This window comes from Alosa alosa, chromosome 3 (assembly GCF_017589495.1).
Source record: "Alosa alosa isolate M-15738 ecotype Scorff River chromosome 3, AALO_Geno_1.1, whole genome shotgun sequence".
Classification (NCBI taxonomy): Eukaryota; Metazoa; Chordata; class Actinopteri; order Clupeiformes; family Clupeidae; genus Alosa; species Alosa alosa.
Window position 1 is genome coordinate 25,403,641 of NC_063191.1, and position 18,405 is coordinate 25,422,045.

The following is an 18,405-nucleotide window of genomic DNA, read 5'->3' on the forward strand; positions in this document are numbered from 1 at the left end:
AGACTAGGCTACTGTTACTTAATTTGTGCATTAACAATAACGTTTCAGACTACTGTTACTTAATTGGTGCATTGACAATAAAGTATTACATGAACTAAAGATGACTAAAATCTTATGTAGAAGAAGAAACATTCACAAAAAATCCATCCATCCAAAAATGACCTTTGTTTTTGATAGCTGTTGAAAACGACATGGAACTGACAGAGATGTTTTTGTTTATAAATACATAAAAAAAAAAAAACATTATGCTGATACCTTTTGCTTTTCCCAAATACAATGTAGCCTACAGGTGTAAGTGACCTTTCATCAATCCAGTTGCAATGGATGAACTGTGATGAACTGCCCTACTTGTGATTGTTTAGAGATTTTAAAGGTTTTATAACAATGCTACATCTTCTTTGGCTATTCTACAATCTATTCACCTTTTCAGCACCAGTAGGCTACTTTCTGTGCAGCCGCACACACACACTCAGGCATGCCAAACAAGCATACACAAAAGTTTCAAGAGTGGGGGATGGAGTAAAATATGGAGACAAATTGAAGTGTGATTTATTTTCGAGGAACGGATGTACAGGACTGAGCGGCGGTCATATTTTGTACCGCTATGCGGTACATCTAGTTTGTATAGCAAGTAGGAGGTTCATTCTATAATTCTATTTTCAAACTTCAATATGTTACACAGTGAACAGTAACACTATAATCACTTTGAAACATAAAACAAATGAAAGTAACAAAAACATATCTGCCTTTATAGCAGCGAGGCGGCGGTCATATAGGTTTAGTCAGATTTTAATTTTTTTTATTATTTTTATTTTTTATTTTTTCGCATGCCCAAATTTCCGTCAAGGATTCCCGGGACACTGAAAGACTGGGGTACACGAAACTTGGTGGGCATATAACCCCACATGGATAGCATGGAACCATCGTTTTTTGTTTTGATCTGTAGCCCCCACTGGACTGGACCCCCAGAAAGGAGGATAGGGCAGACACAGTTTTCTGTGAATATCTCAAGAACCGTAGGGTTTAGGAGGACCATGTTTTTTTGTATGTTGATCTCAAGGGGCCATGTCAACCCATTCCATAACCACTCATTTCATGTATAGCGCCACCTAGTTAAACACAAAAATGTAAAAATTGTAATCGCAGGTATCTGTGACCTAACATAGTCAAAACTGCACAAAATTGGAAGTGTAGGATCATTATGACACCCTCTGTATGCACGCCAAGTTTTGTGGAATTCCGTTCATGGGGGGCCACACAATAAATTAATTTATGTTACTATACACCAACTGGCCTGTAGGTGGCGGAGACAGTTTTCTGTGAATATCTCGAGAACCCTAGGGCCTAGGAGGTCCACCTTTTTTTATGTATGTTGGTCTTAAGGGGCATGTCAACCCATCCCATTACCACTTATTTCATGTATAGCGCCACCTAGTTAAAAAATTAAAAAGCAAAAAAATTAGGTGTTTTCATCACAATATCTCTGGCTGACAAGGTCTAAATTGTAACGAAATTAAAAGTGTAGAATCATTATGACACCCTCCGAATGCATGCCAAGTTTTGTGTACTTTCGTTCATGGGGGCCTTACAATAAAATAATTTATGTGTACATTTAGTGTGATTACACCAACAAGGATTCCAGGACACTGAAAGACCGGGGTTCACTTTAAACTTGGTGGGCATGTAACCCCACATGGATGGCATGGAACCGTCATTTTTCGCTTTGATCTGTAGCCCCCAGCTAGACTGGACACCCCGAAAGGAGGTAGGGGCAGACACAGTTCTCTGTGAATATCTTGAGAACTGTATGGGGCCTAGGATGACCAATTTTTTTTTTTCATTATGTTTGCCTCCAGGGTCACGTTAACCCATTTCATGTGCACACATGTGCACAAACAGATACACACACACACATACATTCACAGTAATCATCATGACACATACTCACACAGTAGACATATATACGCATGCATGCACAGGCACATACGCAGGCACACACACAAGCACGCACGCACACACATAACATAAACATGTACATGCACACATGCACACAATTCAAGAATTTCTCAGAATTATGAACAGGCAAGATGGAGGTGGGGTTGTATAAGATGAATTTTACATGTGAATTTTACATCTATGAACTAATCATGTTTTTGTACTTGTTGTCTAGCAGATACCAGTGAGAATTGAGTGTGGATAATGCAATTTAGTGAGACAGTTAGAATCATATATAGGCCTTTCAGCGTGATTTATTTTTGTGGAAAAAAATGTGCTGGACTGAGCGACGGTCATATTTTGTACCGCTCTGCGGTACATCTAGTTTAATAATCATACTATTATCTCCCTCTATTATACGGCTCTTCACAATGCAGGTAGAACGCTCCATTGACTTGAATGGGATTTCCCAAAGTTCTACCGGTCATTATTTTATTATATAAGGACCTCTACATAATACTGTTGTCAATGGCAACGGATCAAAAAGTGAAGGCAGACGGTTGATCAGCTGTGTTCTAAAGAACGTTTGATTCAAGTTCAGTGTGTTTTGTGAACTATTTGTTTCTCAGCAAAAGCCACAACAAAATGGTAACAAATAAATGTAAAGAGACATATCGTGGAGTTTATTTTTACGTTTTGTCAAGTAGCCGTATAATAAGCGGGATAATGTATAGAACGCCGGTCATTATTGGGAAAATAAGTCCCTTCAGGGCGAAGCAAGACCCCTCCACTGGCGTGTCGGGGTCCGGTTCGCCCTGTCGGGACTTATTTTCCCCAATAATGACCGGCATTCTTTACATTATCCCTTACATAGTGACAATGACATATAACAGAATTGGAATGCAAACACATATGAAGCATTCTAACTGAACCCCTACTGCCGTTTCAGTCTGTAAAACTGAAAACATTATTTGGTATGGAGAGACACCTGCCAATCACTTGCCATATGGGGATGTTTCTCTCATGTTACCATTTCAGCTATTTGACAACCTATGTAAAGCCTATGTAAATTCTAACTACACTATGTATGTAGATAAACCACAGGGTTAGATGTCTGTGCATGTGTGAGTGAGTTGGATGGGCAGCGTGCCCTACCTCCAAGAGGCCTTTGGGAGGCGCCGTTGTGGCGGCTACGGGGCCCTGTGGGGCTCCCGTTGAGCTCCAGGCGCCCCATCTTCACTGGCGGGGGGCCGCTGAGGTCAGGGCTGCTGCCCCCCCTCCGCTCAGGACTGTCCCGCAGGCAGGGACTCTCGCTGCCGCGCTCCATCCCCCTCCACACTCCAGGGGGCACTCCAGCCAGAGGATAGGGGTCTGCAGAAGGACAAGGGAAGAGACAGTCATATTTTTTTCTGATATCTATATTGCTACAAAGAAGAGAAGAAGTTTCTACACCTTCAAAATACACAGATCCAAATAATGTCTCTTTACCCTTTTAAATTCACCAAACATGTATCATGCTTCATTTGAACCCAGACTCTTAGACATATGACTGTATGCAGAATTCAGTTAATATTACATTACATACATATTAGTGCATTTCATGGTCCGATTCTTGTAATTGCATAAGTTGACCCATCAAATAAACATTACCATTACACAAAAAGTTATCAAAACGTAAAAAATGGCGAACATAGTTAAATCTAAGGCCATTCTTTCACATCTTATGCTGGGTTAAGCATGTGTACGAGGCAGCCGTCCATTAGCCATCAACTGTATTAAGATGGAGGGGCTTATCAATGGCATCAACAAACAGGGAGCCTCCGAGCATCGTTCTGCCTCACTGTCTGTGGGGAATGTAAACTAGATTCGGGGGGGAGTGGCTTGGCAAGGCATGGCATATCAAAATACTAACAAAATGGCACACAGACATCTGTGCCAGTTATGTAGTGGTGGTAAAATATACACTGCGGAATATGTGCTTTCATTCTGAGGCCTGGACTGGCACCATCTGTATGCATCATTTTTTTTCTATGGCTTCCTCTCTCTCTCTCTCTCTCTCTCTCTCTCTCTTGCTCTGTGTGTGTCTGCATGTGTGCGTCTGCATATGTGTATATATGTATGTAAGTGAAAGAGCGTGTGTGTGTGTGTGTGTGTGTGTGTGTGTGTGTGTGTGTGTGTGTGTGTGTGTGTGTGTGTGTGTGTGTGTGTGTGTGTATGTGCGTGTGCATGTGCATGTGCATGTGTGTTTACTCAGGGGCAAAGTGCTTTATTAGGCCAGTGTCCAGTGTTTCGAGAGGACGCCTCCTGTTTTCCAGCCAAACCTTTAATATTGGTAATGCCCGTCAGAATCCGTGCCAGGTAATGTGAGAAGGCTCTGCCAAGTATCAAGTGAGGCCGTACTACAACCCCCTCCGAGAGACCAAACATATTTATGTAACGTATGACTCCCAGGATGTATGAAAGAGGCAAAGTGACCCAAGATGAAGAGAGAAAATGAGCACAGAAAAAAGAGAGCCAAGCAATAAAGAGAAGGACAATCAATAACTACAGCCAATGAGGGGAGAGAATTGATGCTCTTTGTCCAAGGAATATGGGTTTTACCTGCACCCACGTAGTCAAATTTATTTTATTATTTTTTTTAATACAGCCAATTTCTTTTCATTGCCCAAGTAGAAATGAGAAATAAATATGAGAAGACGAACAAAACAACAGAGAAACCACAAAGAAATAATGTGCCTAACGGCAAAATTAACAAAACCAATACATATTTAAACAGCTGTTTACAATAGCTGTCAAAATGTAAGTTGAACTGTTTTGTTTTTCACAAACACTTAAACGAAAAGAGAGAGACATACAAAGAGAGAGAGAGAAAGGGAGAGCAAGAGAGAAATAAAGAGGGAAAAGAGAGAGAGACCGAGTGGGAGAGAAAGAGAGAAAGAGGGAGAGAGAAGGATTTAAACCCAAATAGTGAGAACAGTGAACCACAGACGGAGGGGAGCGTGGGGCTTTTGGTGGGTTTAATTGGTCGGGAGTGTTGACAACCCTCCAGAACAACACAAGTACATGATTACAATAACACACTCATATATGTATACAGTATACCATTAATGACGTCTATTAAACATGCCAGGCCAACATAAACTACACAGCCCAGTGGTTTAAACACTAGCCTCTCCAAGGTCCTTCTCAACAAGAGCCTGTCTGGCATTCCCATTCACAAAGATTAGCCTTAGGACAGCGAAACATACTGTGCAGAATTGAGTTGAGCTGAACTAGTGGAAAGAGTACTATGAGTAGTAGTGTATTCAAATGCTGGGGGATTTTTTTTTTTTGTCTGATTCGTGCATCATACATACATCTTTGTGAGCTGACAGTGGAGGTTGATGCTGTGTAGTGGACAGTCTTGTGACTCATGGGATGGGATGATTCACAGACTGACAGCCACAGGTGAGGAGTGGTTCACACAAGTTGAGAATTCCACTCGCTGACCATAGAGGGTGAGGGTGCAGAAATGTCTCAGATTACCCCGAATTTACAGAAAGCACTGCAACGTTGGATCTGTCCATGATGCCCCATATACATGCAGAGGTTATTCACTTTTCACATAATTCTGCGTTCCAGGACACCACGCATCTGCGTTCCAGGACACCACGCATCTGCGTTCCAGGACACCACGCATCTCACATTCTGAGAAGCAGTGTCCAACGTAGCATTTTTCCACTGGGACGAAAAGTCCCAAAACTGCTAATTTATTACACTGTAATAAGCTCCTTCTTTATTTTAGTAGCCTCACATGCTTCAACCAGTTAGCATCACAGGTGATCTGAGCTGACTCGTGATGGTTGACTGGCGGGAAAACTGACCAACTTGCCAACCAAACTCCCCCGACATCCTCTTCTACTTGCCCTGGGCCACTGAGAAACCCCACTGAGAAGTATTCAGTGAGTTCAGCTGTGTTTTGAGCAGTGGAATTCCATTGTGGGATTGACTGATTAGTTGAACACAAACAGGCTCTTAAAAACATACGGAGTGGGACATTACAACTCCCAACTGCAAAGAGCGGCAGAAAGTGGCCAAAACAAGAAGGCATTAGAGATCAAACGAGTTAAATACTTAAACCCCCCTCCTTTATCTCTCTGTATCTGTTTCTCTCTCTCTCTCTTTCTTTCTCTCTCTCTCTTCTCCCTCTCTCCACCCCCCTCTCTATCTGCCTGTCTTTCTCTCCCTCGGTTTACCATGCTAATCAGACTCAGAGTCAGCGACTCAGTGTCTCTGTGTTTCCCTCTACCCCTCATCTGCACAGGTCCCAGCCTGACCTGTGTCTGATGGTGCCACTGATCACCAGACCGTCTCCCCACATGAGCACTGCTGCCCTCCTCACCACCACACCACCACACTATCAAACCTCACACCACCACACCACCACACCTCACACCACCACACCACACCACCACACCTCACGATCCCACCCACCCACCCAAAACCCATCATAGCCACTCTACTCCTGCCGCCGCAAATATTTGACTGAGGAGATAAAACTAGTTCCTGCAATATACCCTCTTCAAGTCTCTGAATACAAACACACACACACACACACACACACACACACACACACACACACACACACACACACACACACACACACACACACACTGGACCAATACCATCTGTACCAGTTTTGGTAATTTTACTTTTACTGATAGCCTCCAACCTTTGGATTAAAAACAGATGTTTTAGTTGTCTACTGTTATTATACTGCCAAATTTACTTGTTTAAATGTGTACTGCCGAGTCAGCATGAACAGCAGTTTCTATGTCTTTTAATTACAGCAAACTGATACTGAGATAATCAATCATACTCTATGCTAACTTTATAGACACATTAGTCATCAGGTTGATAACAGTAGCAATCCATAGATTAATGATGCTAGTCTATAGTTTGCATATATGTGTATGGCAAAAAAATATTAAATAAATCAATAACACATATTTAACCCAGACTACATGAATTGTTTAAAGGGGGAAAGTAGAATTTACATAAATTAGATTTTTTAGACTGTAAGGACTAAGGAGACATACATCTGGACGGAAGGAGCAAGAATAAGATTCCTGGCAATAGACACATATTGGACATCTTTGAGAGAATCTACAGAACATTTTGCTTGCATTAAGAAAAAACAACTTCAGTTATGCTGTCTTGTTAATTGTTGCTCTGAAAAACAATTGTGCATGCTGAATGTGTTATGCTGTATAATATTGAAGCCGCAGGCTATGTTCTGTTTATTTATACACAGCATCCAGATAAGCTACATCAAATTGAATCTGTACAAGTGAAAGGATGCCAATAAATTAAGTTCCAGTGAGAATCCTAAAGACATCAGTTACTAATACTTGCTTCACCGCAGATCCTCTGATTTTCAGCAGTTTCGTGATCAGTGGTACTACTTAGCAGTAGTCATTTAAACATGACCTAACTTGAGCAATATGTTATATGTACTCTCAGCCTCTTTTATTATTACATTTTGTAAATTATATTTTCTCTGGGAAGGCAGAGGGTGGTGTCAGGAGAATGACATGAAAAAGTACTGCAATTCTGAAGCCAAAATGATACTTTAAATCCTCATTGAACACCCTGGTTTGACCTTGCATTAGTTGTGCATCCAAAGGAGCAACCACTCTGAGGGGCCAAAGAGATGAAAAAGGGGTTTCATAATCCGGATGAAAAAAGAGAGACGAGAACATTAGCTTTATTCAGCAACTTTCAAGCAGACCATGAAAGGTTAACAAGCGCAAATTAGCCATTACAGGCAACCGCAACGATGAGCCATTCAAGATAAGAATTTATCATTCTCCTCATATCTAAAAACATCTGAGAAAACATCTTGATGATCATTTTAAAAGAGATCTACGCATTGCCAACCAGCTGGATTGGTGGATCAATGACATCAAGAGCAAACTATAAATGGTGACAAAGGCATCACTTGTGGTTTGGACGAGATGGGCCATTTTGGCACTCTATACCACCAATCTTTTTTATCTTGGGAACATCTTGAGGTTTCGATATCTAATTTTCATGACTTTCATGTCATTGAGACATGCTCAATTGAGTCATCCACCAGCTAAAAAATGAGCACCCACATTCACACTTCATAGATTAATTTCATGTGTGCATATAAAAATGCATTATTTATGCATATATGACTCAAACCATCTGGGACAATCCCATCATTATCCATTGACAGAAGCATCTAATTGGCCTTCTTATATTTATTTTCACATGGATGGGCCTCCATAAAAGGACTGTGTTGAGCAACTGCTGGGATCAAGCGGGTGACTTTAACAGCTTGATATCAGACCGATGCATTTGACGACGCAGATAAAACAGGTAGTGAAGGTTATCAAGCTCAGATAATGGCATAAATAATTGGAAGTATTGTGGCGTGGGTTAACAGATAGGGAAGATAAAAAGCTGGCCTATCAACTATTTCAATACGAGAAAATGACTCATAGGAGTATTAGGATGCACAACACTAAATGAAAGGGCAATCTTGATTATATCACGCGGCCATACCATCAAAATCACACAGAGACCTCCGACCTTCCTCCGACCGCCTTTCCAGGAAGGACATTTACATAATGACCTGGGAGAGCGTTGCCTGCTAACAAACATCTATCACAAAAAACATATGCGCATGTATTACTGCTAATAAAACAGAGAATAAAAGTGAAAAAGAAAAGCAGCATTGACACAAGAACCCTGCGCTAGCAGCGAGGACTAGAGAACAGAGCTCTGACTGTCTAATATCTGCGATACCGCACCACACGCAAGCCAAACAGAATGGCCCACTCCATCATGATTTGTACTGCAAGGCGAGCAGCCTCACAATCAAACTCTTTGGTAAGAACTGTTATGATTAGTGTAGCATGAGTTAATCCAGACCAGGGGGTGGGACAGGCCTGCAGCCCTCTGAGAATTCACTTTCCACAGGACTGTGACCACACCGCCACACAGAGCAACTGATCTGTTTGCACTCTCTCTCTCTCTTTCTCTCTCTCTCTCTCTCTCTCTCTCTCTCTCACACACACACACACACAAATACACACATACCGTACACACACACACACACACACACACACACACACACACACACACACACACACACACACACACACACACTCTACACACACACACACACACACACACACACACACACACACACACACACACATATCTTTCTATCATCTTATCTTTGAAGTTATCTATTTATCTGTATATCCATCTATTTGCCAATCTACAGCAGCTGTACAGCATATCTAGCTTTCTTTGTCAACAGTAGGCTTGTTGTGATGCACATAGTAAATTGAACACTGAAATGGACTATCGTACACAAGAGTATTTGAGTAGAACAAAATATATATTGAGAGAGAGAGGGAGGGAGAGAGAGAGAAAGAGAGTGAGAGAGAGAGAGAGCAAAAGAGATGTAGGGAGGAAAAAACATGTCAAGTTTTCAGCTCAACAGGGACAGGGACAGAAGCATGTAGAGGAATGAGTAATAATAAAAACACAGACAAACAGAAGACCAAGAATTACACTCAAAAAGCCTGCACGAGAAAGACAGACACGACCCAATGCAACCGACTCAAACGCGAGCAGGAGCAAACACACAGACAAACGACGAAACCGAGGAAACATTTGAAACGTTTGAGAACCTGTCCGAGGGTCACGCTCACTTCCACTCCTGCTGCTCTCCTCCATTCCTCCTTCTCGGTGTCCAACTCCCCGGCTCACCGTACACAAATTTTATGCAAACGCTGGGACAGGAGGTAGTAGCGCTGCCTGCAGACGATGCTTAAGACCTATTTTATTACCGCAGGGCAGATGAGAACGAGAATGGTTGCGCGCAGCTTAACGGCTGGGGCAAAGCAGGCCTTTGCGGTGTTAAACACTCATTTACAACAGGGGCCATTAAAGCTCTGACACAGGCGAGACTCGATGGCGCTGGCTAATAAAGGTGATAGGAGATGAGCAGAGCAGACGCAGGGTCACGCGATGACGCCATCATGCAGGTGTGCAGAGGAGACGACAGTGACAGGAGTGTCAATTCCTACACAGGTAGGCTCTATATGAGACCACTCATACGAACGCAAAGAACCACTAAATGGCTGTGCAGTCGAAGGGACATTTGTTCCCTCCAACACTCACCAATATATGTGGGGAAAAAACTCAGAAACATGTGCTTGAAAAAATAATTCCAAAAAATTTTGCAAACACACACAGACGAATATTTGCAGACACAGCAGAATAACAAGAGGAACACAAACACATACACTTGCCCAGATGTGCAATGGCACACACACACACACACACACACACACACACACACTAACACATGCACATATATGTTATAGGTGTAAAATGGCATGAGCACATATTTAATTTGCATATACTGTATGTTTGTTTTAGTGACTTGGAAAACGTCACTGTGCGCTTCCATATAGAGGCGAACCATATAAACGGAGAATAATCAATAAAAGGTGAAGGGAAAGACAGAGAGAGGGAGAGAGAGAGAAGAGGAGAAGAGGAGAGGAGAGAGAAAGGGAGAGGGGGAGAGACAGAAAGAAGGAGATAGAGGGAGAAGCCAGCAGATAGGGGAAGATAGAGCGAGTGTATGTGAATGTGCAATGTCCCTGAGTGACAGTGAAGCAGAGGTGGGGACAGGCAGAGGAGGCCCTGGGCCTTCTGGAGAACACGTTTAGCTCACTCATAAACATCTCATTTGATAATAAGATAAAGAGTTCACAGCAGGACTTTATTACACTGCCTCTCAGTCGCACACACACACACATACACATGAATGCAGCACACATATGCTTGCATGCATGCATGCACACACACACACACACACACACACACACAAGAACACACACACTCACTCACACACACATACATGCACACACACACACACACACACACACACACACACACATGGACACACACACACAGACACGCACGCACAGGCTAACCACAGCACATGCTTAGTGCTCTGACACTTCCCAAAGACCACACACTGACTCAGAGGAATGGCTCTCCCAGTTGTCACACATGGAAGCCAAGTTCACCAAACAGCCCCGTAAAACGCATAGTGACACACACACACACACACACACACACATACATGCACGCACAGGCACGCACGCACACACACACACACACACACACACACACACACACACACACACTAGTATGCGTGCAGTCAACGTACATAGCTATGCAAACATAGCATTTGTGAGACAATGTGGTCTGTAAAGCGTAGTGTGGATGTGTTTGGTATGCTAAGCTCCTTCTGCAAATATCTGTTTAACCAAGATCTACAGCACTGCCACAAAACAAGAAACAAATAATTCAATGCAGCACACTGCAAACTTGAGCTTGCATAAAGTCAATCAATGAGGATATAGAGAGAGATAGGAATGACATAGAGGAGATATGTGTGGCAAATAAAATTGTTGGCGCACTTGGTTTGTAGACAAAATAATTCGGCCAAAACAACATTAGCTTTACACAAAGGAAAGTCTACCTGAATAAGCCTTTTATCTTCTAAATTTATATTAACAAATTAGTCTGTTCAAAAGTTGGGTCCTCCCTCAATTTCAGTTATACACTATGAAGTGACACCTCTAAGGGTCACTTGATTTTCTTATTTGTATGCTCTACAAGACACATATAAAAAGATATATGTATATTTTAATGGCACCAGGGATAACAGTAGTGAAAATAACATGTATGTTAAAATTCAAGGGTCTAGTCTTGTCACAGTAAAGGCTTTTCTAAGCATTCATTGATTTTGCTTTGGGCTATTTAGACCTTCAGAGTACTTTGACTAATTTTTGCAGGCAGACACACCCATAATCTCCAGGCAGAGATAGGTCTATTCTCATGGGGGTGCAAAGAAGAGAGGAAAGGAAGGAAAACATAGAGGGAGAGTAACAGAAGCACAAGAGTAGAAAGAAAGAAAGAAAGAAAGAAAGAAAGAAAGAAAGAAAGAGAAGAGGAGGAGAGTAATTACTTGAAGGAGTATGGCATAAACAATTTTTTTGAAACCCCTGTTGATCTTTGGCCAAAATTGTGGATTATGTCTCCTGAGGATTCATCATTAAAATTGTTGTAGGAGAAACACAATGACAATGGGGGAAAGAATGACAGATAGTTAACAGAGTTTATAGTTTACAGAGATAGTCAGAGAGATTTACAAACTAAACTTTGTAAATTAAAATGACTTCAGCCTCTAAGAGCCAAGCAATGTTTATGAATTTGCAGACTCTTAATATTACTGAGTTCATATGCTTTTTTAACATCAGCTGCATGGATCCAACGTTTTGAAAAGGAACCCTTTTTTTCTGCACACATAATGTGATGTAGGTGCCAAACCATAGGGCAGCTAAGAGTGTGGAACTGAACCGTTCCCTCGGCTTTTCAGACCGACTCAACATGGCCTGAGATATCTGAGATAATTGAATACAGCGGTGCAGCAACTTTTGCGGAGACAGTCTGGTTAACTTTGGGTCAACGACAGTTAAATACAGACTTCCAGAAGAGCTCACGGTTTATTCACGAGGATGCCAGTCGAAATGCGAGTAGCTGAAAAAGCACCGTGAATAATGACGGGATTTTATCTATTTTGTTATGCTCCTGTGAGCGCAAGATCAATTCCACAGAAATCCCGAGAAGACGCACCAGGATGCCAAATCTAAATATGAAGTCAAATGTTACTGGAAGCATTCTCTCTCTCTCTTTCTCTCTCTCTCCTCTCTTCCTTCCTCCCTCTCTCTGTCTCTCTCTCTCTCTCTCTCTCTCACTCACACTCTCTTTCTGCTGAAACGAATTCGTTTTCCTTTCAGCTTGGCAAAACACGTTCAATAAACTGGTGCCAAGTATACACAAATGAATAATGGACACATTAATGTGACTTTAAAGTACACCATGATGACATATTTTAGAAGGGTAAAAAGAATTTCAGTCCAGTCTGTGATGGCAACAAAACAACCAGCATCCCTTTTTCAAGAACACTTTTGCTATAGCGACTCAAATGCAATTTACTTCTGTAAACGTTTATTGTATACACAAACTGAAGCCTGAACTAAAAGGGAAAAATCTCACATGTAACTTAATACCAAATAATCTGCACGGGACATATGTTTTTCCTTTTTTAATTTACGTATTTACTTGGGAGTTTAGATTTTTATAAGAAACCGGGCCATGGTCTTGGTAGTATTTCGCTACATCTTCTACCCTCGGTATTACTTTTGACAATGGTAGGGCTGTGTTTTCTTTTGGTTAATCTTAACTTTCTGTTGTGGGGTACGTCATGACTTCAATAATTGTCTCATTTACTAAAAAAAAAACACACATCCCCCAGTTCTACATAGGCATCACTACCTCGGGATCCTTTCCCTGACGCCAAAGTCATTACCTTGGCAAAGTTGGCAAAATTTCAAATAATATAGGATACAAACGCAAATAGCCATCAATTTTGCTTTGATATAGAACTGCCATTTAGGAATCAGTTGTGATCTGCAAAGAACAAGTGATTTGCTAATGAAAAAAATACTCAGGTGGCCGATATTTGACCAAAGAAATCCAAAGCAGACAAAAGTATAGGCCTGCATAATTGTGCACTCTGTCAATGCTCACCGTCATTTTTTTATTGTCTCTGTGTGGGGAAGGTCTTACTGTCACGGGAATCTTTTCCTTCTGAATATGATTCTGAAGTGTTGTCCGTTAACTTCAGACATATTCACAGCACAGATATGTGGTCCATCGAGGAAGTTGTTGAACAGAAAAACGTCAAAACCTTTGTAAACTCATGCATTTTTCTTTTCATGTTGTAGGCCTACGATCTGTAGGTAATATGCCCCGACTAGTGCTGAACGAACCATTTATTTCATAAACCAAAATGCAGGTTCACTTGGCCTTGGCGTTGGCTTTAATAATATTTAATAAGTATAGGCTAATAACATACCCATTTGAATATATGTGACAAAAGAGACAGCAATACGGGTGGGCTATTAATTATCAGAGTATTGTTTCTTAATAAAAAAAAAAATGATTTAAATTTTGTTGTTTTTTACATTTTTCTACCAACCCTAGCTTTTCAATTAACCAAACTTCTAAACATGGGTGGCTAGCATTACCACTGACAGGAGCGTAGTTGAGTTTAAACCCCGTTATGTCTATGAAAACACAGGGGTTAAAAGAAAAGCAACAAACGGGAGTGTTAAATCCTAACTCGCCCTCAGCCACTTTGGAAATACGCATCAATAATTGATTGAAAAGACAACAGATAGAATAGGCTGGCATGGACACAACGACACAATTTCATGTAACATTCACCCTTCCCCGGGTGTTGCAACATTATGAAAAGGTGGAGGGTTTAATCTCTTGGAAATCAGTGACATTTAGAGAATGGGGCAATAAATAAACCCAACACTAGGACACTGTCATTAAAGTTTTCCTACGAACACAAACATGCACATACATACACGCACACATCGAGAGCGAGAGGGAGAGAGGGGGAGGGGGGGTCTTTCTGAAGTGATTTCTAAAACCACGCAAAGTAGCACCAACGTCAATTATCAAGCCTTTGGTGTGACTAAAAATAAAACTAGAAATAAAAGTGGGAGCCCCGTGAAATAATTTCTCAGGTGCTGCAAACTTACACGTAAACGAGGTCTATCACTGCACAGTGCCAGCTAAGAAACAGAGGTGGCAGACAAATACACAGCCGTAAGAGCCCGAAACGTTACATTTTACTTTGCGCTACTGCAGCTAATAAGCTATTGAGAAAATATCAACCAAATAATCTATCCTTAAGCCAGGTGCCTAATGCCAGTAAAGGCCAGCAGGCTACACATATATTGAAAACAAGCAGTATTACGTGTGTCCCGTAAATCTAACAGACACTGGAATAACGCGTGACCTGAACTTTCCATGGACCTGGACATGTTTAGGCCCAGTATTAGGCCACAAGTTAAATTCAAGACTGCCTTATGAGTCGTGAGGTCAACAATAGCCTGTTGTCCTCATCAGTTTCTGTTTGCATGGTATGCAAAGACAAAAAATGTCACCCACAATCTTCAGTAATTTATGTGGGTGCGAATGCTGACTTTTGGAGTTTACAATTGCCATTTCGTCCACAGCTGCCGGAAGGGGTAAACAAACACATTTTGAATAATCATTTATAAAAATGAGTTTATATAGCAAGGACAGCATCCATAGTAGAAATATAGTTGTAAAACAAACAACAACTTGTTCGATTAGTAAGCTAATATTTTAGTCACAAAACCGTTTAACATTTAGTAATAGGCTATTAGCTATTAATAACATAATGATGATGATGATAATAATAATACTAATAATATTAATCATAATAATATTCATATTAATAATAATAATTATAATGTATAAGCTAGGCCTATTTAACAAGCTTCTCTTCGATTAAAGTTGGAGTTCTGATTAAACTTCTTTGATGTTGGCAATTGGGCAACAATGCAGTTAAGACTTCATATTTGTGACCCAAAGATTTAACTTGATGTCGTTGATGAATGCATATAATGCTATATTAATCAGACAATATGTCCACACGTATGTCCACCACTGTCTCAAAACAAGCTTTCACAACAAATGGACTACTAGCCTGCGCTAAAATAGTTTAAACTAATTTGATGTTTATATGTTGGTTGTGATACGGCAGACTTTCATAAATGTATCCAATTGCCGTACACCTTCTACATTGCAAGGTCAACACATCCTCGCCTGGTGAACTGACCTACAACCGATTATTTATCTATGGCATTGCTTGTATGGCAATTGTATGGCTTTAAGATATGAGCCACTGTTCCGGATTACATAGCCAAAGAAATGCACACTTTGAAGATAGTGAAGTCTGCGCAATGCAGTATGAAAAGGCTAATGTTTGTGTTTGTGTTGTATCCCACACATCCCATGAAAACATTAAACCTCTTAAGCCCAGCAGAAGTGGGAGAGGGGAATAAAAACTTGAGGGAACTTACTGTTTATGGCGTGCCTGTACCTCGACTGGCCGTTGAGAGGACTCTGTCCATTGATCAAAAGTATTGAATCCAGGGCTGGGTTTCTTGCTGCTCCGCGGCAGGCTCAAATCGGCTGACTTTGACGCTGGCTGACACTTCTCTGAACTAGGCGATGTGAAGGAGCGTGGGTGAAAGAGCGTGTCCAAGAGAAAAGAGATAGCAGAGGACAGACAGCATGTGTCTCTGATAATATCTGAGGGTGGTGAAAGGAAGAGAGGGAGGAAGAGAGAGAGAGATAGAGAGAGAGAACGAAGCAGGACTTTCTCGCGAGGCACACGTCTTCAGCAACCAAGCACGAAGCCGGTGGTTTACTCTGTCCTTTCTCCGCAGCGTTACAGCATTTAACTAGTCCGTTTGAGCAAAGCTCAGTGTCCTCTGAGTCTCACTCGAATCGTCACAAACTGGAACACGGATAAAGCATCAAATACGCCTGTGACTGAGCAGCCAAGAGAAGACTCAATTTGTTGTGGTAACACGTGTGTTGCATACAGTTTGTCTCTCTAACGTCTGAAAAATGTCGACGAGAACAGAACTATCATTCCGTGTCACTTTCAATCGTTTCCCTGCCAAAGGAGAGCTGACTGACAGAGAACTCACGAGAGAGGGCGCGAGAGGCAAGAGAAGGGGGCGGGAAGCGCGCGTGGATACGTGAGAGGGAAGAAGGGGGCGTCAAACACGATCATTTGTTATCTGAATATCGTCTTTTTCAAATACCTTACGGATCAGCCTCTGACCATGTTGGTCGGGAATGAGCTACCTATTCCCCTTTTCTGTGATGTTCTCCACGACTGACTGCCACTTTGGCAAATTATGGACAGCTGATGTAGTCTGGCAAGAAAGGTACGAGAGGTTAAACATAGTGACTAACTGCTCTCATAAAAAAGCGCATGTGTCCTATATATGGGCTATCAAATATTGATTCTATAGCCTAATCATGCAGTATAATATACATTATTGTGAACATGAATATTTCTGCATGTGTCCAAGTCCAACTTTGATTACTTACACACGGTCATGACTCATACTTTTCGGATAAAATGAGTCGGTCTCAGTTGCTCCTTTACCAGTTTTGTTAGATGTCCTGTGTAAATGCAATACACGTGCACATTAGTCAGGGGGAAATCAGTTAATAATAAACCACATTCTTGATAGACAGATGTACGGTAACTGCCTTTAAATAAATAATAAGATCGGCTTTAATCGAAATTCCCACGCCATTAGGCTACTGTTTGCCCTAGGTAAAACCCTCACGAAATCCCCCCAGTCTGAATTTTTAATGCTGTGCGTTGTGCTGTCCCCAAGCTGGCCGAACACGGTCATCACCTTATACTAACAGTAGTTGATGCAGAGCCTCCAAGCGCTCAGGGCCTTTTCTGACAAAACTCATGGACCAAGGTTAGGACAACATTAAAAAAATGGTTTCTCAACTGAACACCACTAGCACAACCACACATGGGGAGGTTCCTATAGTCTGTAAGAGTGTTTAAATATCTTAATCACTTGAACTTAATCAAATGTGACCTAAACGAGACTCACTGAGGGAAAAGTCTAAGGAGGCAGCCTGAAAATTGTTTGCACCCAAATGCGTAATTACGGATAACCATAGGGCCATTTGCTGGCAGGTGCGCACTGAGGTCTGGAAGGCTTGGAATACTTGACCAGTCCCATTCCAGTTTCATTCACACCGTGTGGATGTATCAGGCAACACTTTTGTATTTGGATGTCAGTGAAAGGTTGGCAAAGTTTGTGGATCTAAAAAATGTGAGGCATTTTTACGCAGCTTTGTGCAGAAACTACATGGCCTCGAAACAGACATTCCAATCTTTCTAAATGAGTGATAGAAAGTAGGCTAGAGGATTTAATTTTGTATAAGCGAATGGACTAAGAAAGCCAGGCAAATTTAATCAGATGTTTGACAACCGATTCCAAACGCTTTGAAGTTAATGCTATCCCATAAAAATAGAGGCATTTTAGCTTCCCAAGAAACGTCGATATCACCATGACCTCATAGTAGGCTAACCTATAATGCCCATTTATGTCTAAGAGTTTATTAAGAAAGTACACTAATCTATCTAATTTTGTTGTAATGGCTGCATTTGATGGAGCAGAGCCGGGGCACTTGACACCTCCTTGACTGTGGGATACCGAATCTACGGTACGGAGTATGGATGTTTTGGAGTCGCCCTTGTTATTCTCCACTATATTACATCTCCATTACAGCTATAGGATAAGGAGGAGGAGGATGATAATACTGGTGTGAAGATGATGGCAATGATAAAACATCATATAATTCTGTTAACCTGTTCATAGACTATTATATTATTCCCGTTTAATTTCTTGAAAAAGATTTCAGGTTAAAACT

At 41.4% G+C, this 18,405-nt stretch overlaps 1 protein-coding gene across 1 annotated transcript in view; it reads right to left on the minus strand.

Moving 5' to 3' along the window:
* Positions 1-16,685, minus strand: part of satb2 (SATB homeobox 2) — a 55,082-nt gene extending 38,397 nt beyond the window's left edge. The window contains 2 exon segments of the mRNA XM_048238470.1: positions 3,091-3,306; positions 16,005-16,685. Of these exon segments, the coding sequence (XP_048094427.1) occupies positions 3,091-3,262 (172 nt within the window). The 5' untranslated portion in view covers positions 3,263-3,306; positions 16,005-16,685.
* Positions 16,686-18,405: the final 1,720 nt, after the last annotated feature.